Source organism: Platalea leucorodia, assembly GCF_965183815.1.
Source record: "Platalea leucorodia genome assembly, chromosome: 24".
NCBI classification, from domain to species: domain Eukaryota; kingdom Metazoa; phylum Chordata; class Aves; order Pelecaniformes; family Threskiornithidae; genus Platalea; species Platalea leucorodia.
The window spans coordinates 1,784,709-1,810,840 of NC_138846.1; the positions used below are offsets into that span (position 1 = coordinate 1,784,709).

Sequence of the window (26,132 nt, forward strand, 5' to 3'; positions counted from 1 at the left end):
ACTCCTTCCCCAACTCAGCTGGGACTCCACCAGACACAGGCAACTCCCTAATCACTGAGGCCCAGGCCAAGTTCCCCATTGAAGTTGATGAAGAGAGCTCAGAAGGTACACACTGTTAACCTGATGATGACAGCAAAAGTCCATCCAACAGAAAATGCTGTCAGGGATCACTGAGAGCCAGCTGCTGCCTGCAGGATGGGAGCCAGGAGACGAGCATGGTCATAAGGCCAGGAGGGCAGCAGCCTCACTAGCAATGGCCCCATTGCACAGTACCTGAGCAAGGAAAACGCAGAGGCAGTAGACAGGTGCAGCCCAGAGTCCAGCTCAATGGTCAGGTTCATGGTGATGAAGCAGGACTGACATCAAGCAGGGCAGTCGTCCACACGGGGTCAGGGAGCAGATCCAGTGGTGGCAACCTGGGTCAACAGAGCCCACTGATTGCTGACCAGGGCCATAACGACCAGACAGACCCAAGGAGAGGCTGGGAAACCAGTGGGCCACTAGGGTCCGGATCAAGGGGGCTCATGGTCAGGCATAAGCAAATCTGCAAAAGAAGAGGAGGCTTACACTCCTGCCCCCAAGCTGAAGAAAGGGCTAAGGGCTCAGGACAGAGCTTTAATAGAGCCCTGGGTCAAAGGGAAGAGGGAGGAGTGAGAGACCCCAGGTGAGGCTCATCAGCACCATTGGGCCTGTTGTTACTGCACTCAGGCCACTGGTGTGCAAGAAGAGGAAACCACCTGTGCACCTGGGACACAGGACACCAGCTCCATCTGTCACAGCAATGGGACCGAGAACGTCTTCCTTCAAGAAAGGAAGCTTACATTAATTTTACAAGTGCAAAATCTGTCTTTTCTTCATAAGGGCCCTTTCGACCAGATGCCTGCCCCAGAAAACCCACAGGTGGAGTCTCCTACCAGACCTTGATGCTCTCACAGCCAGCAACTATGGCGAGGCTCTGCCCAGAGGCTCCAGTGCCCTGCCGCACCCTGCTCTCTCTGATCACGTGCTGCGGATGCTGCCTTCCCTCCCTCCCTGGTACAATATTTTCACCCCACCGTGCTTCTGCTGTCAGCTCAGCACGGCTCCTGAAGGCTGATGGAGAGCGCATTGCCTGGGGGCCTTTCTGCACAGCAGGGCATGGGGATTTTGCTGACAGCAGCTGTCTTTCAGGGAAGACAGGGCTTTAGCTAGGGGGAAAGGCACCGTAGGGGTTCCCACAGCATACGGGACAGCACAGGAGGTGCCCCTCACTCTACCTGACGCAGGAGTGGGGGGAGCACAGGACAAAATATCACCCGTGGAGGACTAGAGCAGGTGGGAGAGAGCAGTTCAGGGCAGAAGGGCAGGAAGACACAATGGCTGCCTCCTGGAGAGTTTCTTTCTTTCCTTCCTCTGGTGGGCAAGGGACAAAGAAGGCTAAATGCCCTGCCTTCAGTGTCATGGACCACAGGTCGTGGAAACTCCCAAGCAGTGACTGTGCAGCTCTGCCAACATTGCCGAGTCCTTCAGAAAGGGGCCTGAGGGGCACAGAGAGATGGTCTGGGGGCAGAAGTGGAGGGGTACAAGTCCTTGGCCATCTGTCACACGTCACACGTGTCTTGGAGCCATGGAAAGCAACACAGGGGTTTGCTGAGAGACACAACAAGTCTGGTGTGTTCAGGACAAAGGGATGTGGGTGACTTTGGGAAGGCTATACCACATGTAAAGGACAGTCCCCTCCAGGTGACCATTTCAGTTGGACACACCCTCCCAATCCGCAAGAAAGATACGAGTCCACCACATCCCTTCAGCCATGCCTTTGCCCTGTAGAGCATCCCATTTGCCCCTGGACAGCTTGGCTGGGCATCCCAGGAGGGAAGGAACACGAGGAGACCTCAAGCTACAATGCAGCATAAACTTTAATGAGTCTAAAGAGTGAAACAAAGCAGTGCATGGTGGAAGGGACCCGGGCCAGGCTGCTACAAGGGCAGCTGACGGTCAGGCACCCCTTCACAGCAATGGGACACGCATGTTCCTCCCACACACACATGGGGAGGGGGTGATGAGCAGGGCCCCCTCTCAACTTGCTTCAGGATGAAGCCATGGCACAGGAGAGCAGGAGACAACAGGGACTCGTGATGCGGAGAAGAACGCAGGAGAAGACGAAGACATCAGTTGGCTGTGTTTCCAGACAGCACAGGCTGGCACCTTTGCAGGAGGGCATGAGGGTGCTCAGCCCCTCTGGAAACCCTGGCCAGCAACTCCATCCTCAGTCCGGCACATGGCTTTGGGCTTCCTGGTCGATGCACTCACTGGACGTCCAGCCCGCCTTTAGCAGGGCAGGCACCTTCTGCCGCAGTAGCGGCCACCAAGGCCAGAGAGGCCAAAGCCCCCCGAGGAGATGGGCACTCCCTCCTCACTCAGGATGCTGCCAACGGCAGCAGAGGTGGTGGATCCCACAGCGGTGTTCTGGGGGAAGGAGCTGAGGATGGGTCCGGGCAGGGTCACCACCACGGGAGAGGGCTGGATCACCACGCGGGAGTCCTGGCACTGCCTGACGCAGGGCTCGTTGCAGCTGTTGGCAAGCGGGGTTGGGCCACAGGGACGGCACAGATCGTAGCAGGACATGGCTGTGGGACGGAGGTGCACCTGGGAGAGAAGGCAGGGAAAGCAGAGGCAGCATGTGAGGCGCAGCCTGACAGCCTGCTCGGCAAGAGAAGAGGCACAGGCTGGGGAGAAGGGACAGGCTTTGCAGGGAAGGAGAGAGTACTAGGAGTCCCGGCCCCATGGTTTCCTCGCAAAGAGAGCCCAAGACTTTCTCCCACCTCCCTCCCGTGTGGCAAAGAGAACAGAGAGGCTGGGAGCAGGAGCAAGGAGCAAGGCTCCCAGCAGAAGTTACACCGAGGCAAAGACTCAGTCGAGGCCAAAAAGCAAAGAGAAAAAGGAGAAAGACAAGAAACAGTTGAAGGCATTTGCAGCTCACCTTGCTCACCACGGAGGAGAAGGCAAGAGAAGTGGATGCGGGAGCCTGCAGTTGGACTGGCTTTTATACTGGTCCACACCGCCCCGGGCCCAGAGGTGCCCTTTGCACATGTAATGTGTTTACCAACAGGCTCATCTTGCATGCAAAGCATCACAATTACAGAAATGGGGACACTGCTTGCGTTTCCCTGCAACGCTGCCTTTTCATTTCCCTGTTCATGCCATGCCCATTCAGCCACACAGGCTCCTTTCAAGTGACAGTATTAGAGGGCAAAATGTTTCCTGGGAAGTGACACAGAAGTGAAGGAACAAGATGAAGGCAAAGAGAAGGAGATGGCCCATCCTGTCAGTTTATGCCAACCTCACCCTCCTGGGGCTTGTTGTGAGGTTTTGTTCTAACACATGGGGCCTCTTTTCCTTCCAAACCTATCATTAAATGCCAGACTTCCAACAAGGTTCCTATCTGAGGACCAGCCACATCCTCAGCTTTCCCTAACAACCAGTTCGGGCTGTCTCAGGCACCCACTTTCCAAGCATGCCAGCTCTGCCCTTGGGCTTTAGCCCTTCTGTGATGTAAAGCATTGCTCTCAGGAGAGATAAGCCTGGCTCTTTTCCCTCTCACCTCTGTCAGCAGCATCGACAGGTCCCCAAGCGCAGGCAGGTTTCAGAAAGAAGGACATTGCCCTTCCACAACCAAGTATTGGATCACCGCTCCTGTTAAACTGCCATGTCCCCCACAAACAAAGGCACATGCTGGGGACCAATACATCGGCTATCCTCCTCCCCATGGTCCGCGCCTCAACTTCTGCTTTGGCTCAACCTACTGACAGGACAGCACACACAGCTCCAAGCACTCGGCGAGATCTCCGTGCAACCTAAAAGCCTTCCCGGAAGCAAGGGAGGGCTGGCAGTGCCAGCAAGGGCAGTGCGCAGAGCAGCAGATGTCAGGACCTCCCCAGAGGTGCATGCCAAGGGAAAGATTCAATGCTCTGCACTGCATTTCCAGGGGCAGAAGAGGAGCTGAATGTCCCCAAGAGGAATGACAGCCCAGCTTGGCGCACCAGCTGCACTCCTCAGACACCCCAGCTAGGTCCTCCTTGCAACGGGTGGACAAAACTCCTTCCCCAACTCAGCTGGGACTCCACCAGACACAGGCAACTCCCTAATCACTGAGGCCCAGGCCAAGTTCCCCATTGAAGTTGATGAAGAGAGCTCAGAAGGTACACACTGTTAACCTGATGATGACAGCAAAAGTCCATCCCAACAGAAATGCTGTCAGGGATCACTGAGAGCCAGCTGCTGCCTGCAGGATGGGAGCCAGGAGACGAGCATGGTCATAAGGCCAGGAGGGCAGCAGCCTCACTAGCAATGGCCCCATTGCACAGTACCTGAGCAAGGAAAACGCAGAGGCAGTAGACAGGTGCAGCCCAGAGTCCAGCTCAATGGTCAGGTTCATGGTGATGAAGCAGGACTGACATCAAGCAGGGCAGTCGTCCCACACGGGTCAGGAGCAGATCCAGTGGTGGCAACCTGGGTCAACAGAGCCCACTGATTGCTGACCAGGGCCATAACGACCAGACAGACCCAAGGAGAGGCTGGGAAACCAGTGGGCCACTTAGGGTCCGGATCAAGGGGGCTCATGGTCAGGCATAAGCAAATCTGCAAAAGAAGAGGAGGCTTACACTCCTGCCCCCAAGCTGAAGAAAGGGCTAAGGGCTCAGGACAGAGCTTTAATAGAGCCCTGGGTCAAAGGGAAGAGGGAGGAGTGAGAGACCCCAGGTGAGGCTCATCAGCGCCATTGGGCCTGTTGTTACTGCACTCAGGCCACTGGTGTGCAAGAAGAGGAAACCACCTGTGCACCTGGGACACAGGACACCAGCTCCATCTGTCACAGCAATGGGACCGAGAACGTCTTCCTTCAAGAAAGGAAGCTTACATTAATTTTACAAGTGCAAAATCTGTCTTTTCTTCATAAGGGCCCTTTCGACCAGATGCCTGCCCCAGAAAACCCACAGGTGGAGTCTCCTACCAGACCTTGATGCTCTCACAGCCAGCACCTATGGCGAGGCTCTGCCCAGAGGCTCCAGTGCCCTGCCGCACCCTGCTCTCTCTGATCACGTGCTGCGGATGCTGCCTTCCCTCCCTCCCTGGTACAATATTTTCACCCCACCGTGCTTCTGCTGTCAGCTCAGCACGGCTCCTGAAGGCTGATGGAGAGCGCATTGCCTGGGGGCCTTTCTGCACAGCAGGGCATGGGGATTTTGCTGACAGCAGCTGTCTTTCAGGGAAGACAGGGCTTTAGCTAGGGGGAAAGGCACCGTAGGGGTTCCCACAGCATACGGGACAGCACAGGAGGTGCCCCTCACTCTACCTGACGCAGGAGTGGGGGGAGCACAGGACAAAATATCACCCGTGGAGGACTAGAGCAGGTGGGAGAGAGCAGTTCAGGGCAGAAGGGCAGGAAGACACAATGGCTGCCTCCTGGAGAGTTTCTTTCTTTCCTTCCTCTGGTGGGCAAGGGACAAAGAAGGCTAAATGCCCTGCCTTCAGTGTCATGGACCACAGGTCGTGGAAACTCCCAAGCAGTGACTGTGCAGCTCTGCCAACATTGCCGAGTCCTTCAGAAAGGGGCCTGAGGGGCACAGAGAGATGGTCTGGGGGCAGAAGTGGAGGGGTACAAGTCCTTGGCCATCTGTCACACGTCACACGTGTCTTGGAGCCATGGAAAGCAACACAGGGGTTTGCTGAGAGACACAACAAGTCTGGTGTGTTCAGGACAAAGGGATGTGGGTGACTTTGGGAAGGCTATACCACATGTAAAGGACAGTCCCCTCCAGGTGACCATTTCAGTTGGACACACCCTCCCAATCCGCAAGAAAGATACGAGTCCACCACATCCCTTCAGCCATGCCTTTGCCCTGTAGAGCATCCCATTTGCCCCTGGACAGCTTGGCTGGGCATCCCAGGAGGGAAGGAACACGAGGAGACCTCAAGCTACAATGCAGCATAAACTTTAATGAGTCTAAAGAGTGAAACAAAGCAGTGCATGGTGGAAGGGACCCGGGCCAGGCTGCTACAAGGGCAGCTGACGGTCAGGCACCCCTTCACAGCAATGGGACACGCATGTTCCTCCCACACACACATGGGGAGGGGGTGATGAGCAGGGCCCCCTCTCAACTTGCTTCAGGATGAAGCCATGGCACAGGAGAGCAGGAGACAACAGGGACTCGTGATGCGGAGAAGAACGCAGGAGAAGACGAAGACATCAGTTGGCTGTGTTTCCAGACAGCACAGGCTGGCACCTTTGCAGGAGGGCATGAGGGTGCTCAGCCCCTCTGGAAACCCTGGCCAGCAACTCCATCCTCAGTCCGGCACATGGCTTTGGGCTTCCTGGTCGATGCACTCACTGGACGTCCAGCCTGCCTTTAGCAGGGCAGGCACCTTCTGCCGCAGTAGCGGCCACCAAGGCCAGAGAGGCCAAAGCCCCCCGAGGAGATGGGCACTCCCTCCTCACTCAGGATGCTGCCAACGGCAGCAGAGGTGGTGGATCCCACAGCGGTGTTCTGGGGGAAGGAGCTGAGGATGGGTCCGGGCAGGGTCACCACCACGGGAGAGGGCTGGATCACCACGCGGGAGTCCTGGCACTGCCTGACGCAGGGCTCGTTGCAGCTGTTGGCAAGCGGGGTTGGGCCACAGGGACGGCACAGATCGTAGCAGGACATGGCTGTGGGACGGAGGTGCACCTGGGAGAGAAGGCAGGGAAAGCAGAGGCAGCATGTGAGGCGCAGCCTGACAGCCTGCTCGGCAAGAGAAGAGGCACAGGCTGGGGAGAAGGGACAGGCTTTGCAGGGAAGGAGAGAGTACTAGGAGTCCCGGCCCCATGGTTTCCTCGCAAAGAGAGCCCAAGACTTTCTCCCACCTCCCTCCCGTGTGGCAAAGAGAACAGAGAGGCTGGGAGCAGGAGCAAGGAGCAAGGCTCCCAGCAGAAGTTACACCGAGGCAAAGACTCAGTCGAGGCCAAAAAGCAAAGAGAAAAAGGAGAAAGACAAGAAACAGTTGAAGGCATTTGCAGCTCACCTTGCTCACCACGGAGGAGAAGGCAAGAGAAGTGGATGCGGGAGCCTGCAGTTGGACTGGCTTTTATACTGGTCCACACCGCCCCGGGCCCAGAGGTGCCCTTTGCACATGTAATGTGTTTACCAACAGGCTCATCTTGCATGCAAAGCATCACAATTACAGAAATGGGGACACTGCTTGCGTTTCCCTGCAACGCTGCCTTTTCATTTCCCTGTTCATGCCATGCCCATTCAGCCACACAGGCTCCTTTCAAGTGACAGTATTAGAGGGCAAAATGTTTCCTGGGAAGTGACACAGAAGTGAAGGAACAAGATGAAGGCAAAGAGAAGGAGATGGCCCATCCTGTCAGTTTATGCCAACCTCACCCTCCTGGGGCTTGTTGTGAGGTTTTGTTCTAACACATGGGGCCTCTTTTCCTTCCAAACCTATCATTAAATGCCAGACTTCCAACAAGGTTCCTATCTGAGGACCAGCCACATCCTCAGCTTTCCCTAACAACCAGTTCGGGCTGTCTCAGGCACCCACTTTCCAAGCATGCCAGCTCTGCCCTTGGGCTTTAGCCCTTCTGTGATGTAAAGCATTGCTCTCAGGAGAGATAAGCCTGGCTCTTTTCCCTCTCACCTCTGTCAGCAGCATCGACAGGTCCCCAAGCGCAGGCAGGTTTCAGAAAGAAGGACATTGCCCTTCCACAACCAAGTATTGGATCACCGCTCCTGTTAAACTGCCATGTCCCCCACAAACAAAGGCACATGCTGGGGACCAATACATCGGCTATCCTCCTCCCCATGGTCCGCGCCTCAACTTCTGCTTTGGCTCAACCTACTGACAGGACAGCACACACAGCTCCAAGCACTCGGCGAGATCTCCGTGCAACCTAAAAGCCTTCCCGGAAGCAAGGGAGGGCTGGCAGTGCCAGCAAGGGCAGTGCGCAGAGCAGCAGATGTCAGGACCTCCCCAGAGGTGCATGCCAAGGGAAAGATTCAATGCTCTGCACTGCATTTCCAGGGGCAGAAGAGGAGCTGAATGTCCCCAAGAGGAATGACAGCCCAGCTTGGCGCACCAGCTGCACTCCTCAGACACCCCAGCTAGGTCCTCCTTGCAACGGGTGGACAAAACTCCTTCCCCAACTCAGCTGGGACTCCACCAGACACAGGCAACTCCCTAATCACTGAGGCCCAGGCCAAGTTCCCCATTGAAGTTGATGAAGAGAGCTCAGAAGGTACACACTGTTAACCTGATGATGACAGCAAAAGTCCATCCCAACAGAAATGCTGTCAGGGATCACTGAGAGCCAGCTGCTGCCTGCAGGATGGGAGCCAGGAGACGAGCATGGTCATAAGGCCAGGAGGGCAGCAGCCTCACTAGCAATGGCCCCATTGCACAGTACCTGAGCAAGGAAAACGCAGAGGCAGTAGACAGGTGCAGCCCAGAGTCCAGCTCAATGGTCAGGTTCATGGTGATGAAGCAGGACTGACATCAAGCAGGGCAGTCGTCCCACACGGGTCAGGAGCAGATCCAGTGGTGGCAACCTGGGTCAACAGAGCCCACTGATTGCTGACCAGGGCCATAACGACCAGACAGACCCAAGGAGAGGCTGGGAAACCAGTGGGCCACTTAGGGTCCGGATCAAGGGGGCTCATGGTCAGGCATAAGCAAATCTGCAAAAGAAGAGGAGGCTTACACTCCTGCCCCCAAGCTGAAGAAAGGGCTAAGGGCTCAGGACAGAGCTTTAATAGAGCCCTGGGTCAAAGGGAAGAGGGAGGAGTGAGAGACCCCAGGTGAGGCTCATCAGCACCATTGGGCCTGTTGTTACTGCACTCAGGCCACTGGTGTGCAAGAAGAGGAAACCACCTGTGCACCTGGGACACAGGACACCAGCTCCATCTGTCACAGCAATGGGACCGAGAACGTCTTCCTTCAAGAAAGGAAGCTTACATTAATTTTACAAGTGCAAAATCTGTCTTTTCTTCATAAGGGCCCTTTCGACCAGATGCCTGCCCCAGAAAACCCACAGGTGGAGTCTCCTACCAGACCTTGATGCTCTCACAGCCAGCACCTATGGCGAGGCTCTGCCCAGAGGCTCCAGTGCCCTGCCGCACCCTGCTCTCTCTGATCACGTGCTGCGGATGCTGCCTTCCCTCCCTCCCTGGTACAATATTTTCACCCCACCGTGCTTCTGCTGTCAGCTCAGCACGGCTCCTGAAGGCTGATGGAGAGCGCATTGCCTGGGGGCCTTTCTGCACAGCAGGGCATGGGGATTTTGCTGACAGCAGCTGTCTTTCAGGGAAGACAGGGCTTTAGCTAGGGGGAAAGGCACCGTAGGGGTTCCCACAGCATACGGGACAGCACAGGAGGTGCCCCTCACTCTACCTGACGCAGGAGTGGGGGGAGCACAGGACAAAATATCACCCGTGGAGGACTAGAGCAGGTGGGAGAGAGCAGTTCAGGGCAGAAGGGCAGGAAGACACAATGGCTGCCTCCTGGAGAGTTTCTTTCTTTCCTTCCTCTGGTGGGCAAGGGACAAAGAAGGCTAAATGCCCTGCCTTCAGTGTCATGGACCACAGGTCGTGGAAACTCCCAAGCAGTGACTGTGCAGCTCTGCCAACATTGCCGAGTCCTTCAGAAAGGGGCCTGAGGGGCACAGAGAGATGGTCTGGGGGCAGAAGTGGAGGGGTACAAGTCCTTGGCCATCTGTCACACGTCACACGTGTCTTGGAGCCATGGAAAGCAACACAGGGGTTTGCTGAGAGACACAACAAGTCTGGTGTGTTCAGGACAAAGGGATGTGGGTGACTTTGGGAAGGCTATACCACATGTAAAGGACAGTCCCCTCCAGGTGACCATTTCAGTTGGACACACCCTCCCAATCCGCAAGAAAGATACGAGTCCACCACATCCCTTCAGCCATGCCTTTGCCCTGTAGAGCATCCCATTTGCCCCTGGACAGCTTGGCTGGGCATCCCAGGAGGGAAGGAACACGAGGAGACCTCAAGCTACAATGCAGCATAAACTTTAATGAGTCTAAAGAGTGAAACAAAGCAGTGCATGGTGGAAGGGACCCGGGCCAGGCTGCTACAAGGGCAGCTGACGGTCAGGCACCCCTTCACAGCAATGGGACACGCATGTTCCTCCCACACACACATGGGGAGGGGGTGATGAGCAGGGCCCCCTCTCAACTTGCTTCAGGATGAAGCCATGGCACAGGAGAGCAGGAGACAACAGGGACTCGTGATGCGGAGAAGAACGCAGGAGAAGACGAAGACATCAGTTGGCTGTGTTTCCAGACAGCACAGGCTGGCACCTTTGCAGGAGGGCATGAGGGTGCTCAGCCCCTCTGGAAACCCTGGCCAGCAGCTCCATCCTCAGTCCGGCACATGGCTTTGGGCTTCCTGGTCGATGCACTCACTGGACATCCAGCCTGCCTTTAGCAGGGCAGGCACCTTCTGCCGCAGTAGCGGCCACCAAGGCCAGAGAGGCCAAAGCCCCCCGAGGAGATGGGCACTCCCTCAGCACTCAAGATGCTGCCAACGGCCGCGGAGGTGGTGGATCCCACAGCGGTGTTCTGGGGGAAGGAGCTGAGGATGGGTCCGGGCAGGGTCACCACCACGGGAGATGGTTCAATAATCACCCGGGAGTCCTGGCACTGCCTGACGCAGGGCTCGTTGCAGCTGTTGGCAAGCGGGGTTGGGCCACAGGGACGGCACAGATCGTAGCAGGACATGGCTGTGGGATGGAGGTGCACCTGGGAGAGAAGGCAGGGAAAGCAGAGGCAGCATGTGAGGCGCAGCCTGACAGCCTGCTCGGCAAGAGAAGAGGCACAGGCTGGGGAGAAGGGACAGGCTTTGCAGGGAAGGAGAGAGTACTAGGAGTCCCGGCCCCATGGTTTCCTCGCAAAGAGAGCCCAAGACTTTCTCCCACCTCCCTCCCGTGTGGCAAAGAGAACAGAGAGGCTGGGAGCAGGAGCAAGGAGCAAGGCTCCCAGCAGAAGTTACACCGAGGCAAAGACTCAGTCGAGGCCAAAAAGCAAAGAGAAAAAGGAGAAAGACAAGAAACAGTTGAAGGTATTTGCAGCTCACCTTGCTCACCACGGAGGAGAAGGCAAGAGAAGTGGATGCGGGAGCCTGCAGTTGGACTGGCTTTTATACTGGTCCACACCGCCCCGGGCCCACAGGCACCCTTTGCACATGTAATGTGTTTACCAACAGGCTCATCTTGCATGCAAAGCATCACAATTACAGAAATGGGGACACTGCTTGCGTTCCCTGCAACGCTGCCTTTTCATTTCCCTGTTCATGCCATGCCCATTCAGCCGCACAGGCTCCTTTCAAGTGACAGTATTAGAGGGCAAAATGTTTCCAGGGGAAACGACCCGTCAGCATAGGCAGATGGTGCAGCCAGTGATGAGGAGTGTCCCACCTCCCAGGTGATGCCATCGCCTTGCCCTCCAGGGTCCGACTTTAAGGATTCTCATAATGAACGGGGCATGTTTTCTTGCAACCCTAAAATACAATGCTAGACTTAAAAAGAATTTTCTGTGACAGGAGTCACTGTATCCATTGCGTAACCTAATACCTCACTCCATCAAATTTAGGCATGAATTTCCCAGTCACCTTGGATACCCTGTAGGGTTTTAGGCTCAGCAATTTAACATCAAGAGAAATCCATATGCTCTTTGCCTTTCCTTACCTTATCTGGAGAGCCTCCAGCAGCCTCCAGTCAACAGGAGAAGGATATTTGAGAAGCAGAGACAATCCTCTCCAGCACACACGAGGTCTACTCCCCGCCCCGCTCCCAGCACCAAGGGTCAGTGCTGGGGCTTCCCAACTCTTCCTTCTTCATCCCCAAGGCTGCCATAGCCCAAGGCTTCTTTGATCCTGCACACCAACTCAATAACAGGCAAAACATCACCCATGGAGGACTAGAGCAGGTGGGAGGAAAGGACAGGCAGCTTGTCCTCTCCTACATCACCAACTATGTGACAACTTCACACACGAGCAAGGTTACTTCCTTCCCTGCTGTTGGTGCTCTTACAGTTCAGGGCAGAGGGGCAGGAAGACACAAAGGCTGCATCCTGGAGAGTTCCTTTCTTTCCTTCCTCTGGTGGGCAGGGGATGGAGAAGGACTTGCTAAGCGCCCTGCTTTCAGTGTCATGGGCCACAGGTCATGGAAACTCCCAAGCAGTGACCGTGCAGCTCTGCCAACATTGCCGAGTCCTTCAGAAAGGGGCCTGAGGGGCACAGAGAGATGGTCTGGGGGCAGAAGTGGAGGGGTACAAGTCCTTGGCCATCTGTCACACACCACACACGTCTTGGAGCCGACGAAGGCATCGCAGGCATTTGCTGAGAGACACAACAAGCCTGGTGTGTTCAGGACAAGGGGATGTGGGTGACTTTGGATGGCTTTGTCACACGTAAAGGACAGTCCCCTCCAGGTGACCATCTCAGTGGGACACCCACTCTCAACCCCTCAACAGGATGCAAGTGCACCACATTCTTTCAGCCACCCCATTACCCTGTGTGGGATCACATTTGCTAATGCAACATATATATTTGTACCCTGGGCTGCTTTAGACAAAGTATTTCCAGCAGGGTGAGGGACTTGATCCTTCCCCTGCACTCAGCACTCAGGAGGCCACACCGGGAGTACTGTGTCCAGTTCCGGGCTCCTCAGTGCGAGAGAGACACAGACATACTGGAGAGAGTCAAAGGAAAGGCCACGCAGATGATGAAGGGACTGGAGCGTCGCACATATGAGGAAAGAGTGAGCGCTGGGAAGAGCAGGCTTGGGGGAGGAGGGCCTCATTGAGGTATTTAAATAACTGAAGGCAAGGTGCAAGGAGGAAGGAGTTTTGCTCTTTTCAGTGCTGCCCATTGACAGGACCAGAGGCAACGGGCACAAAAGGAAACACAGAAAGCTCCACCTGAAAGTCAGGAAACACTTTTTCACTGTGCGGGTCACCAAGCACTGGAACACATTGCCAACCTTGGAGATAGCTAAAAGCCATCTGGACCTAAAGCAACGGACTCTAGGTAGACCTCCTTGAGCAGGGTTTGGACCAGATGATCTCCCGAGGACCATTCCAACCTCAATCATGCTGCGATTCTGTGATTTCCCATTGAGCAGCTTAGCTGGGCATCCCAGGAGGGAAGGAACACGAGGAGACCTCAAGCTACAATGCAGCATAAACTTTAATGAGTCTAAAGAGTGAAACAAAGCAGTGCATGGTGGAAGGGACCCGGGCCAGGCTGCTACAAGGGCAGCTGACGGTCAGGCACCCCTTCACAGCAACGGGACACGCATGTTCCTCCCACACACACATGGGGAGCGAGTGATGAGCAGGGCCCCCTCTCAACTTGCTTCAGGATGAAGCCATGGCACAGGAGAGCAGGAGACAACAGGGACTCGTGATGTGGAGAAGAACGCAGGAGAAGAAGAAGACATCAGTTGGCTGTGTTTCCAGACAGCACAGGCTGACACCTTTGCAGGAGGGCATGAGGGTGCTCAGCCCCTCTGGAAACCATGGCCAGCAGCTCCAACCTCAGTCCGGCACATGGCTTTGGGCTTCCTGGTCGATGCACTCACTGGACGTCCAGCCTGCCTTTAGCAGGGCAGGCACCTTCTGCCGCAGTAGCGGCCACCAAGGCCAGAGAGGCCAAAGCCCCCCGAGGAGATGGGCACTCCCTCCTCACTCAGGATGCTGCCAACGGCAGCAGAGGTGGTGGATCCCACAGCGGTGTTCTGGGGGAAGGAGCTGAGGATGGGTCCGGGCAGGGTCACCACCACGGGAGAGGGCTGGATCACCACGCGGGAGTCCTGGCACTGCCTGACGCAGGGCTCGTTGCAGCTGTTGGCAAGCGGGGTTGGGCCACAGGGACGGCACAGATCGTAGCAGGACATGGCTGTGGGACGGAGGTGCACCTGGGAGAGAAGGCAGGGAAAGCAGAGGCAGCATGTGAGGCGCAGCCTGACAGCCTGCTCGGCAAGAGAAAAGGCACAGGCTGGGGAGCAGGGACAGCCTGCGTAGGGAGGAAGAGAACATAAGGCGACACGGTCCCCAACTGGGCCCTGCAAACACAGATACCATCTTTTCCCACTTCAGCCCAGTGTGGCAAAGACAAGAGAGATGACTGGCAATGGTCTCAGCAAAAGATAACTGAGGCAAAGACTCAGTCGAGGCCGAACGACAAAGAGAAAAAGGAGACAGACAAGAAACAGTTGAAGGCATTTGCAGCTCACCTTGCTCACCACGGAGGAGAAGGCAAGAGAAGTGGATGCGGGAGCCTGCAGTTGGACTGGCTTTTATACTGGTCCACACCGCCCCGGGCCCACAGGCACCCTTTGCACATGTAATGTGTTTACCAACAGGCTCATCTTGCATGCAAAGCTCCTCAATTAAAGAATTTTGGGGGTTCATTTGCACCCTGCAACGCTGCCTTTTCATTTCCCTGTTCATGCCATGCCCATTCAGCCTGACAGGCTCCTTTCAAGTGACAGTATTAGAGGGCAAAATGTTTCCAGGGGAAATGACACGGCAGCACAGGCAGATGATGCAGCCACTGATGAGGAGCACCCCTCCACGCCAGGTGATGCCATCGCCTTGCCCTCCAGGGCCTCCCTTTAAAGTGCTTCCTGATGAATGGGGCAGCTCTCCTCATAGCCCTCAGGCTTCAGCCTCGACAGCCCCATGCAAGGCTCCGCACCATCACTCCCTCTCCCTCATGCTATGCGCACTCACGCTGTACTAGGCAGCGTCTTTCTAGGCAGGGCCCCTCTGCTCTTGGGTTTTAGACTCTCTCTCCGAGACTGAGCTTTGCTCTTTTGCCATCTTCCTTCTCTCCCTCATCCCTACCCACCTGAAGCAGCAGACTACCAGTGGTTAAGAACAAAGGCTGTTCCCCTCCCAACACTCTTTGCTGGACACCTCTGACAAAGGTGGAGGCACCCTAGGGACCAAGGCACATGCTGGCCAATCGATACACGTCCTTCTGCCCGCCCGCGTCTTTGCCACAACTTCTGCGCTGCCCATCCAGACTGCTGGCACACCAGGCACGACCACATGCTTGGCAGGATTTCCACAGGACACCCAACCCTGCTCAGCAGCAAGCAGCGTCCACGAGTCTCCGCAAGGACAGTCGGAGGAGCACGGCACAAGAGGCGCCTCCTACTCTACCTGAAGCACGACCGGAGCAGCAGGACCAAAGTATTACCGGCGGAGGACAAGGGAGTGGGAAGGAGGGACTGAGGCCAGAACTGGCAGGGTACCACTCCCTCAGCCTCCCAGCCTTGAGGCCTGGTTCGAGGCACAAAAGGATCACTGCTTGGGACCTCTCCAGGCACAGCCTGCACAGCAGCTGACTGAGGCTTCTGGACGATCTGCTGCACATCTCCTCCAGACTCACGGCCCTTCAGGACACAGTGGCACACACAGAAGGACTCTGTAAACACCTAACGTTTCTGACCACAAGACAGCTCCGATGGGGGCAAAGATGCTTTTCCTGCTCCCTTCTAGACCTCCTCAGAGTTTCCAGGACATGTCACCAAAGCTCCCCGTCACTTCCACATGAGGGAGGATGATCCCTGTGTGTCAGTCCCCCTCTTCTCCCCATTTTACACACCCATGCTCAGCCCATCCCCATTCTGCCAAAAATCTAGCAGAGGGCTCACATCTCCCTTCACGCAGCTGCCCTGCCTGCCACGTCTCCCTTCAGCTCCTTTGGGACTCCCTCCAGTACCAGGGCTTGGAAGAAGTGCTTGGAGGACGGAAGGGCAAGGGACACGTTGCAAGTGGTAACATGAGACCAGAGCCTTGGCCAGGTGGGCGTTAGCCTGCACAGAAACGTCTTCCAGCAGGCCAATGGCTTGCCTCACCAACTGGAAGCCAGTATCCAGCCTTGCTTGGTACTCACGTGTCCCTTGGGGGAACTCCTGGCCACCCTTGGCATACTCAGACAATACCACACACCCCTCCAAAGCCCCATGCCTCTTCCAGTGACCATGGCCCTTGAGGGTACTGAGCTCCTACAGGCACAAGAGAGACATCCACCATTGGCTCTTACCCACCCACCCTTTCCCCCTCCACGGCATCCCATTTGCCCCTGGACAGCTTGGCTGGGCATCCCAGGAGGGAAGGAACACGAGGAGACCTCAAGCTACAATGCAGCATAAACTTTAATGAGTCTAAAGAGTGAAACAAAGCAGTGCATGGTGGAAGGGACCCGGGCCAGGCTGCTACAAGGGCAGCTGACGGTCAGGCACCCCTTCACAGCAATGGGATACGCATGTTCCTCCCACACACACATGGGGAGCGAGTGATGAGCAGGGCCCCCTCTCAACTTGCTTCAGGATGAAGCCATGGCACAGGAGAGCAGGAGACAACAGGGACTCGTGATGCGGAGAAGAACGCAGGAGAAGAAGAAGACATCAGTTGGCCGTGTTTCCAGACAGCATAGGCTGGCACCTTTGCAGGAGGGCATGAGGGTGCTCAGCCCCTCTGGAAACCCTGGCCAGCAGCTCCATCCTCAGTCCGGCACATGGCTTTGGGCTTCCTGGTCGATGCACTCACTGGACGTCCAGCCCGCCTTTAGCAGGGCAGGCACCTTCTGCCGCAGTAGCGGCCACCAAGGCCAGAGAGGCCAAAGCCCCCCGAGGAGATGGGCACTCCCTCCTCACTCAGGATGCTGCCAACGGCCGCGGAGGTGGTGGATCCCACAGCGGTGTTCTGGGGGAAGGAGCTGAGGATGGGTCCGGGCAGGGTCACCACCACGGGAGAAGGCTGGATCACCACGCGGGAGTCCTGGCACTGCCTGACACAGGGCTCGTTGCAGCTGTTGGCAAGCGGGGTTGGGCCACAGGGACGGCACAGATCGTAGCAGGACATGGCTGTGGGACGGAGGTGCACCTGGGAGAGAAGGCAGGGAAAGCAGAGGCAGCATGTGAGGCGCAGCCTGACAGCCTGCTCGGCAAGAGAAGAGGCACAGGCTGGGGAGAAGGGACAGGCTTTGCAGGGAAGGAGAGAGTACTAGGAGTCCCGGCCCCATGGTTTCCCCGCAAAGAGAGCCCAAGACTTTCTCCCACCTCCCTCCCGTGCGGCAAAGAGAACAGAGAGGCTGGGAGCAGGAGCAAGGAACAAGGCTCTCAGCAGAAGTTACACCGAGGCAAAGAATCGGTCGAGGCCAAAAGGCAAAGAGAAAAAGGAGAAAGACAAGAAACAGTTGAAGGCATTTGCAGCTCACCTTGCTCACCACGGAGGAGAAGGCAAGAGAAGTGGATGCGGGAGCCTGCAGTTGGACTGGCTTTTATACTGGTCCACACCGCCCCGGGCCCACAGGCGCCCTTTGCACATGTAATGTGTTTACCAACAGGCTCATCTTGCATGCAAAGCATCACAATTACAGAAATGGGGACACTGCTTGCGTTCCCTGCAACGCTGCCTTTTCATTTCCCTGTTCATGCCATGCCCATTCAGCCGCACAGGCTCCTTTCAAGTGACAGTATTAGAGGGCAAAATGTTTCCTGGGAAGTGACACAGAAGTGAAGGAACAAGATGAAGGCAAAGAGAAGGAGATGGCCCATCCTGTCACTTTATGCCAACCTCACCCTCCTGGGGCTTGTTGTGAGGTTTTGTTCTAACACATGGGGCCTCTTTTCCTTCCAAACCTATCATTAAATGTCAGACTTCCAACAAGGTTCCTATCTGAGGACCAGCCACATCCTCAGCTTTCCCTAACAACCAGTTCGGGCTGTCTCAGGCACCCACTTTCCAAGCATGCCAGCTCTGCCCTTGGGCTTTAGCCCTTCTGTGATGTAAAGCATTGCTCTCAGGAGAGATAAGCCTGGCTCTTTTCCCTCTCACCTCTGTCAGCAGCATCGACAGGTCCCCAAGCGCAGGCAGGTTTCAGAAAGAAGGACATTGCCCTTCCACAACCAAGTATTGGATCACCGCTCCTGTTAAACTGCCATGTCCCCCACAAACAAAGGCACATGCTGGGGACCAATACATCGGCTATCCTCCTCCCCATGGTCCGCGCCTCAACTTCTGCTTTGGCTCAACCTACTGACAGGACAGCACACACAGCTCCAAGCACTCGGCGAGATCTCCGTGCAACCTAAAAGCCTTCCCGGAAGCAAGGGAGGGCTGGCAGTGCCAGCAAGGGCAGTGCGCAGAGCAGCAGATGTCAGGACCTCCCCAGAGGTGCATGCCAAGGGAAAGATTCAATGCTCTGCACTGCATTTCCAGGGGCAGAAGAGGAGCTGAATGTCCCCAAGAGGAATGACAGCCCAGCTTGGCGCACCAGCTGCACTCCTCAGACACCCCAGCTAGGTCCTCCTTGCAACGGGTGGACAAAACTCCTTCCCCAACTCAGCTGGGACTCCACCAGACACAGGCAACTCCCTAATCACTGAGGCCCAGGCCAAGTTCCCCATTGAAGTTGATGAAGAGAGCTCAGAAGGTACACACTGTTAACCTGATGATGACAGCAAAAGTCCATCCCAACAGAAATGCTGTCAGGGATCACTGAGAGCCAGCTGCTGCCTGCAGGATGGGAGCCAGGAGACGAGCATGGTCATAAGGCCAGGAGGGCAGCAGCCTCACTAGCAATGGCCCCATTGCACAGTACCTGAGCAAGGAAAACGCAGAGGCAGTAGACAGGTGCAGCCCAGAGTCCAGCTCAATGGTCAGGTTCATGGTGATGAAGCAGGACTGACATCAAGCAGGGCAGTCGTCCCACACGGGTCAGGAGCAGATCCAGTGGTGGCAACCTGGGTCAACAGAGCCCACTGATTGCTGACCAGGGCCATAACGACCAGACAGACCCAAGGAGAGGCTGGGAAACCAGTGGGCCACTTAGGGTCCGGATCAAGGGGGCTCATGGTCAGGCATAAGCAAATCTGCAAAAGAAGAGGAGGCTTACACTCCTGCCCCCAAGCTGAAGAAAGGGCTAAGGGCTCAGGACAGAGCTTTAATAGAGCCCTGGGTCAAAGGGAAGAGGGAGGAGTGAGAGACCCCAGGTGAGGCTCATCAGCGCCATTGGGCCTGTTGTTACTGCACTCAGGCCACTGGTGTGCAAGAAGAGGAAACCACCTGTGCACCTGGGACACAGGACACCAGCTCCATCTGTCACAGCAATGGGACCGAGAACGTCTTCCTTCAAGAAAGGAAGCTTACATTAATTTTACAAGTGCAAAATCTGTCTTTTCTTCATAAGGGCCCTTTCGACCAGATGCCTGCCCCAGAAAACCCACAGGTGGAGTCTCCTACCAGACCTTGATGCTCTCACAGCCAGCACCTATGGCGAGGCTCTGCCCAGAGGCTCCAGTGCCCTGCCGCACCCTGCTCTCTCTGATCACGTGCTGCGGATGCTGCCTTCCCTCCCTCCCTGGTACAATATTTTCACCCCACCGTGCTTCTGCTGTCAGCTCAGCACGGCTCCTGAAGGCTGATGGAGAGCGCATTGCCTGGGGGCCTTTCTGCACAGCAGGGCACGGGGATTTTGCTGACAGCAGCTGTCTTTCAGGGAAGACAGGGCTTTAGCTAGGGGGAAAGGCACCGTAGGGGTTCCCACAGCATACGGGACAGCACAGGAGGTGCCCCTCACTCTACCTGACGCAGGAGTGGGGGGAGCACAGGACAAAATATCACCCGTGGAGGACTAGAGCAGGTGGGAGAGAGCAGTTCAGGGCAGAAGGGCAGGAAGACACAATGGCTGCCTCCTGGAGAGTTTCTTTCTTTCCTTCCTCTGGTGGGCAAGGGACAAAGAAGGCTAAATGCCCTGCCTTCAGTGTCATGGACCACAGGTCGTGGAAACTCCCAAGCAGTGACTGTGCAGCTCTGCCAACATTGCCGAGTCCTTCAGAAAGGGGCCTGAGGGGCACAGAGAGATGGTCTGGGGGCAGAAGTGGAGGGGTACAAGTCCTTGGCCATCTGTCACATGTCACACGTGTCTTGGAGCCATGGAAAGCAACACAGGGGTTTGCTGAGAGACACAACAAGTCTGGTGTGTTCAGGACAAAGGGATGTGGGTGACTTTGGGAAGGCTATACCACATGTAAAGGACAGTCCCCTCCAGGTGACCATTTCAGTTGGACACACCCTCCCAATCCGCAAGAAAGATACGAGTCCACCACATCCCTTCAGCCATGCCTTTGCCCTGTAGAGCATCCCATTTGCCCCTGGACAGCTTGGCTGGGCATCCCAGGAGGGAAGGAACACGAGGAGACCTCAAGCTACAATGCAGCATAAACTTTAATGAGTCTAAAGAGTGAAACAAAGCAGTGCATGGTGGAAGGGACCCGGGCCAGGCTGCTACAAGGGCAGCTGACGGTCAGGCACCCCTTCACAGCAATGGGACACGCATGTTCCTCCCACACACACATGGGGAGCGAGTGATGAGCAGGGCCCCCTCTCAACTTGCTTCAGGATGAAGCCATGGCACAGGAGAGCAGGAGACAACAGGGACTCGTGATGTGGAGAAGAACGCAGGAGGAGAAGAAGACATCAGTTGGCCGTGTTTCCAGACAGCACAGGCTGGCACCTTTGCAGGAGGGCATGAGGGTGCTCAGCCCCTCTGGAAACCATGGCCAGCAGCTCCATCCTCAGTCCGGCACATGGCTTTGGGCTTCCTGGTCGATGCACTCACTGGACGTCCAGCCCGCCTTTAGCAGGGCAGGCACCTTCTGCCGCAGTAGCGGCCACCAAGGCCAGAGAGGCCAAAGCCCCCCGAGGAGATGGGCACTCCCTCAGCACTCAAGATGCTGCCAACGGCCGCGGAGGTGGTGGATCCCACAGCGGTGTTCTGGGGGAAGGAGCTGAGGATGGGTCCGGGCAGGGTCACCACCACGGGAGAAGGTTCAATAATCACCCGGGAGTCCTGGCACTGCCTGACACAGGGCTCGTTGCAGCTGTTGGCAAGCGGGGTTGGGCCACAGGGACGGCACAGATCGTAGCAGGACATGGCTGTGGGACGGAGGTGCACCTGGGAGAGAAGGCAGGGAAAGCAGAGGCAGCATGTGAGGCGCAGCCTGACAGCCTGCTCGGCAAGAGAAGAGGCACAGGCTGGGGAGCAGGGACAGGCTTTGCAGGGAAGGAGAGAGTACTAGGAGTCCCGGCCCCATGGTTTCCTCGCAAAGAGAGCCCAAGACTTTCTCCCACCTCCCTCCCGTGTGGCAAAGAGAACAGAGAGGCTGGGAGCAGGAGCAAGGAGCAAGGCTCCCAGCAGAAGTTACACCGAGGCAAAGACTCAGTCGAGGCCAAAAAGCAAAGAGAAAAAGGAGAAAGACAAGAAACAGTTGAAGGTATTTGCAGCTCACCTTGCTCACCACGGAGGAGAAGGCAAGAGAAGTGGATGCAGGAGCCTGCAGTTGGACTGGCTTTTATACTGGTCCACACCGCCCCGGGCCCAGAGGTGCCCTTTGCACATGTAATGTGTTTACCAACAGGCTCATCTTGCATGCAAAGCATCACAATTACAGAAATGGGGACACTGCTTGCGTTCCCTGCAACGCTGCCTTTTCATTTCCCTGTTCATGCCATGCCCATTCAGCCGCACAGGCTCCTTTCAAGTGACAGTATTAGAGGGCAAAATGTTTCCAGGGGAAACGACCCGTCAGCATAGGCAGATGGTGCAGCCAGTGATGAGGAGTGTCCCACCTCCCAGGTGATGCCATCGCCTTGCCCTCCAGGGTCCGACTTTAAGGATTCTCATAATGAACGGGGCATGTTTTCTTGCAACCCTAAAATACAATGCTAGACTTAAAAAGAATTTTCTGTGACAGGAGTCACTGTATCCATTGCGTAACCTAATACCTCACTCCATCAAATTTAGGCATGAATTTCCCAGTCACCTTGGATACCCTGTAGGGTTTTAGGCTCAGCAATTTAACATCAAGAGAAATCCATATGCTCTTTGCCTTTCCTTACCTTATCTGGAGAGCCTCCAGCAGCCTCCAGTCAACAGGAGAAGGATATTTGAGAAGCAGAGACAATCCTCTCCAGCACACACGAGGTCTACTCCCCGCCCCGCTCCCAGCACCAAGGGTCAGTGCTGGGGCTTCCCAACTCTTCCTTCTTCATCCCCAAGGCTGCCATAGCCCAAGGCTTCTTTGATCCTGCACACCAACTCAATAACAGGCAAAACATCACCCATGGAGGACTAGAGCAGGTGGGAGGAAAGGACAGGCAGCTTGTCCTCTCCTACATCACCAACTATGTGACAACTTCACACACGAGCAAGGTTACTTCCTTCCCTGCTGTTGGTGCTCTTACAGTTCAGGGCAGAGGGGCAGGAAGACACAATGGCTGCATCCTGGAGAGTTCCTTTCTTTCCTTCCTCTGGTGGGCAGGGGATGGAGAAGGACTTGCTAAGCGCCCTGCTTTCAGTGTCATGGGCCACAGGTCATGGAAACTCCCAAGCAGTGACCGTGCAGCTCTGCCAACATTGCCGAGTCCTTCAGAAAGGGGCCTGAGGGGCACAGAGAGATGGTCTGGGGGCAGAAGTGGAGGGGTACAAGTCCTTGGCCATCTGTCACACACCACACACGTCTTGGAGCCGACGAAGGCATCGCAGGCATTTGCTGAGAGACACAACAAGCCTGGTGTGTTCAGGACAAGGGGATGTGGGTGACTTTGGATGGCTTTGTCACACGTAAAGGACAGTCCCCTCCAGGTGACCATCTCAGTGGGACACCCACTCTCAACCCCTCAACAGGATGCAAGTGCACCACATTCTTTCAGCCACCCCATTACCCTGTGTGGGATCACATTTGCTAATGCAACATATATATTTGTACCCTGGGCTGCTTTAGACAAAGTATTTCCAGCAGGGTGAGGGACTTGATCCTTCCCCTGCACTCAGCACTCAGGAGGCCACACCGGGAGTACTGTGTCCAGTTCCGGGCTCCTCAGTGCGAGAGAGACACAGACATACTGGAGAGAGTCAAAGGAAAGGCCACGCAGATGATGAAGGGACTGGAGCGTCGCACATATGAGGAAAGAGTGAGCGCTGGGAAGAGCAGGCTTGGGGGAGGAGGGCCTCATTGAGGTATTTAAATAACTGAAGGCAAGGTGCAAGGAGGAAGGAGTTTTGCTCTTTTCAGTGCTGCCCATTGACAGGACCAGAGGCAACGGGCACAAAAGGAAACACAGAAAGCTCCACCTGAAAGTCAGGAAACACTTTTTCACTGTGCGGGTCACCAAGCACTGGAACACATTGCCAACCTTGGAGATAGCTAAAAGCCATCTGGACCTAAAGCAACGGACTCTAGGTAGACCTCCTTGAGCAGGGTTTGGACCAGATGATCTCCCGAGGACCATTCCAACCTCAATCATGCTGCGATTCTGTGATTTCCCATTGAGCAGCTTAGCTGGGCATCCCAGGAGGGAAGGAACACGAGGAGACCTCAAGCTACAATGCAGCATAAACTTTAATGAGTCTAAAGAGTGAAACAAAGCAGTGCATGGTGGAAGGGACCCGGGCCAGGCTGCTACAAGGGCAGCTGACGGTCAGGCACCCCTTCACAGCAATGGGATACGCATGTTCCTCCCACACACACATGGGGAGCGAGTGATGAGCAGGGCCCCCTCTCAACTTGCTTCAGGATGAAGCCACGGCACAGGAGAGCAGGAGACAACAGGGACTCGTGATGTGGAGAAGAACGCAGGAGAAGAAGAAGACATCAGTTGGCTGTGTTTCCAGACAGCACAGGCTGGCACCTTTGCAGGAGGGCATGAGGGTGCTCAGCCCCTCTGGAAACCCTGGCCAGCAGCTCCATCCTCAGTCCGGCACATGGCTTTGGGCTTCCCGTCGATGCACTCACTGGACCTCCAGCCCGCCTTTAGCAGGGCAGGCACCTTCTGCCGCAGTAGCGGCCACCAAGGCCAGAGAGGCCAAAGCCCCCCGAGGAGATGGGCACTCCCTCAGCACTCAAGATGCTGCCAACGGCCGCGGAGGTGGTGGATCCCACAGCGGTGTTCTGGGGGAAGGAGCTGAGGATGGGTCCGGGCAGGGTCACCACCACGGGAGATGGTTCAATAATCACCCGGGAGTCCTGGCACTGCCTGACACAGGGCTCGTTGCAGCTGTTGGCAAGCGGGGTTGGGCCACAGGGACGGCACAGATCGTAGCAGGACATGGCTGTGGGACGGAGGTGCACCTGGGAGAGAAGGCAGGGAAAGCACAGGCAGCATGTGAGGCGCATCCTGACAGCCTGCTCGGCAAGAGAAAAGGCACAGGCTGGGGAGCAGGGACAGCCTGCGTAGGGAGGAAGAGAACATAAGGCGACACGGTCCCCAACTGGGCCCTGCAAACACAGATACCATCTTTTCCCACTTCAGCCCAGTGTGGCAAAGACAAGAGAGATGACTGGCAATGGTCTCAGCAAAAGATAACTGAGGCAAAGACTCGGTCGAGGCCGAACGACAAAGAGAAAAAGGAGACAGACAAGAAACAGTTGAAGGCATTTGCAGCTCACCTTGTTCACCAAGGAGGAGACGGCAAGAGAAGTGGATGAGGGAGCCTGCAGTTGGACTGGCTTTTATACTGGTCCACACCGCCCCGGGCCCACAGGCACCCTTTGCACATGTAATGTGTTTACCAACAGGCTCATCTTGCATGCAAAGCTCCTCAATTAAAGAATTTTGGGGGTTCATTTGCACCCTGCAACGCTGCCTTTTCATTTCCCTGTTCATGCCATGCCCATTCAGCCGCACAGGCTCCTTTCAAGTGACAGTATTAGAGGGCAAAATGTTTCCAGGGGAAATGACACGGCAGCACAGGCAGATGATGCAGCCACTGATGAGGAGCACCCCTCCACGCCAGGTGATGCCATCGCCTTGCCCTCCAGGGCCTCCCTTTAAAGTGCTTCCTGATGAATGGGGCAGCTCTCCTCATAGCCCTCAGGCTTCAGCCTCGACAGCCCCATGCAAGGCTCCGCACCATCACTCCCTCTCCCTCATGCTATGCGCACTCACGCTGTACTAGGCAGCGTCTTTCTAGGCAGGGCCCCTCTGCTCTTGGGTTTTAGACTCTCTCTCCGAGACTGAGCTTTGCTCTTTTGCCATCTTCCTTCTCTCCCTCATCCCTACCCACCTGAAGCAGCAGACTACCAGTGGTTAAGAACAAAGGCTGTTCCCCTCCCAACACTCTTTGCTGGACACCTCTGACAAAGGTGGAGGCACCCTAGGGACCAAGGCACATGCTGGCCAATCGATACACGTCCTTCTGCCCGCCCGCGTCTTTGCCACAACTTCTGCGCTGCCCATCCAGACTGCTGGCACACCAGGCACGACCACATGCTTGGCAGGATTTCCACAGGACACCCAACCCTGCTCAGCAGCAAGCAGCGTCCACGAGTCTCCGCAAGGACAGTCGGAGGAGCACGGCACAAGAGGCGCCTCCTACTCTACCTGAAGCACGACCGGAGCAGCAGGACCAAAGTATTACCGGCGGAGGACAAGGGAGTGGGAAGGAGAGACTGAGGCCAGAACTGGCAGGGTACCACTCCCTCAGCCTCCCAGCCTTGAGGCCTGGTTCGAGGCACAAAAGGATCACTGCTTGGGACCTCTCCAGGCACAGCCTGCACAGCAGCTGACTGAGGCTTCTGGACGATCTGCTGCACATCTCCTCCAGACTCACGGCCCTTCAGGACACAGTGGCACACACAGAAGGACTCTGTAAACACCTAACGTTTCTGACCACAAGACAGCTCCGATGGGGGCAAAGATGCTTTTCCTGCTCCCTTCTAGACCTCCTCAGAGTTTCCAGGACATGTCACCAAAGCTCCCCGTCACTTCCACATGAGGGAGGATGATCCCTGTGTGTCAGTCCCCCTCTTCTCCCCATTTTACACACCCATGCTCAGCCCATCCCCATTCTGCCAAAAATCTAGCAGAGGGCTCACATCTCCCTTCACGCAGCTGCCCTGCCTGCCACGTCTCCCTTCAGCTCCTTTGGGACTCCCTCCAGTACCAGGGCTTGGAAGAAGTGCTTGGAGGACGGAAGGGCAAGGGACACGTTGCAAGTGGTAACATGAGACCAGAGCCTTGGCCAGGTGGGCGTTAGCCTGCACAGAAACGTCTTCCAGCAGGCCAATGGCTTGCC

General features: G+C 56.0%; 7 protein-coding genes across 7 annotated transcripts; all 7 read right to left on the reverse strand.

Annotated features, from left to right (window-relative positions):
• Nucleotides 1-2,310: 2,310 nt before the first annotated feature.
• On the reverse strand, nucleotides 2,311-2,607 carry LOC309600577 (feather beta keratin-like; the record flags this gene model as incomplete). The annotated part of the gene is made up of 1 exon (XM_082332980.1): nucleotides 2,311-2,607. The coding sequence occupies one exon, from the start codon at nucleotides 2,605-2,607 to the stop codon at nucleotides 2,311-2,313; it is 297 nt and encodes a 98-aa protein (XP_082189106.1).
• Nucleotides 2,608-6,386: 3,779 nt separating this feature from the next.
• Nucleotides 6,387-6,683, reverse strand: LOC309600570 (feather beta keratin-like; the record flags this gene model as incomplete). The annotated part of the gene is made up of 1 exon (XM_082332970.1): nucleotides 6,387-6,683. One exon carries the CDS (start codon nucleotides 6,681-6,683, stop codon nucleotides 6,387-6,389), a length of 297 nt encoding a protein of 98 aa, XP_082189096.1.
• Nucleotides 6,684-10,462: 3,779 nt separating this feature from the next.
• Nucleotides 10,463-10,759, reverse strand: LOC309600574 (feather beta keratin; the record flags this gene model as incomplete). Its single annotated transcript, XM_082332977.1, has 1 exon — nucleotides 10,463-10,759. The coding sequence occupies one exon, from the start codon at nucleotides 10,757-10,759 to the stop codon at nucleotides 10,463-10,465; it is 297 nt and encodes a 98-aa protein (XP_082189103.1).
• Nucleotides 10,760-13,638: 2,879 nt separating this feature from the next.
• On the reverse strand, nucleotides 13,639-13,935 carry LOC309600583 (feather beta keratin-like; the record flags this gene model as incomplete). Its single annotated transcript, XM_082332986.1, has 1 exon — nucleotides 13,639-13,935. One exon carries the CDS (start codon nucleotides 13,933-13,935, stop codon nucleotides 13,639-13,641), a length of 297 nt encoding a protein of 98 aa, XP_082189112.1.
• A 2,683-nt stretch (nucleotides 13,936-16,618) lies between these two features.
• On the reverse strand, nucleotides 16,619-16,915 carry LOC309600584 (feather beta keratin-like; the record flags this gene model as incomplete). The annotated part of the gene is made up of 1 exon (XM_082332987.1): nucleotides 16,619-16,915. The coding sequence occupies one exon, from the start codon at nucleotides 16,913-16,915 to the stop codon at nucleotides 16,619-16,621; it is 297 nt and encodes a 98-aa protein (XP_082189113.1).
• Nucleotides 16,916-20,693: 3,778 nt separating this feature from the next.
• Nucleotides 20,694-20,990, reverse strand: LOC309600569 (feather beta keratin; the record flags this gene model as incomplete). Its single annotated transcript, XM_082332969.1, has 1 exon — nucleotides 20,694-20,990. One exon carries the CDS (start codon nucleotides 20,988-20,990, stop codon nucleotides 20,694-20,696), a length of 297 nt encoding a protein of 98 aa, XP_082189095.1.
• Nucleotides 20,991-23,868: 2,878 nt separating this feature from the next.
• LOC309600581 (feather beta keratin) lies at nucleotides 23,869-24,165 on the reverse strand (the record flags this gene model as incomplete). Its single annotated transcript, XM_082332984.1, has 1 exon — nucleotides 23,869-24,165. One exon carries the CDS (start codon nucleotides 24,163-24,165, stop codon nucleotides 23,869-23,871), a length of 297 nt encoding a protein of 98 aa, XP_082189110.1.
• Between the last annotated feature and the right edge of the window lie 1,967 nt (nucleotides 24,166-26,132).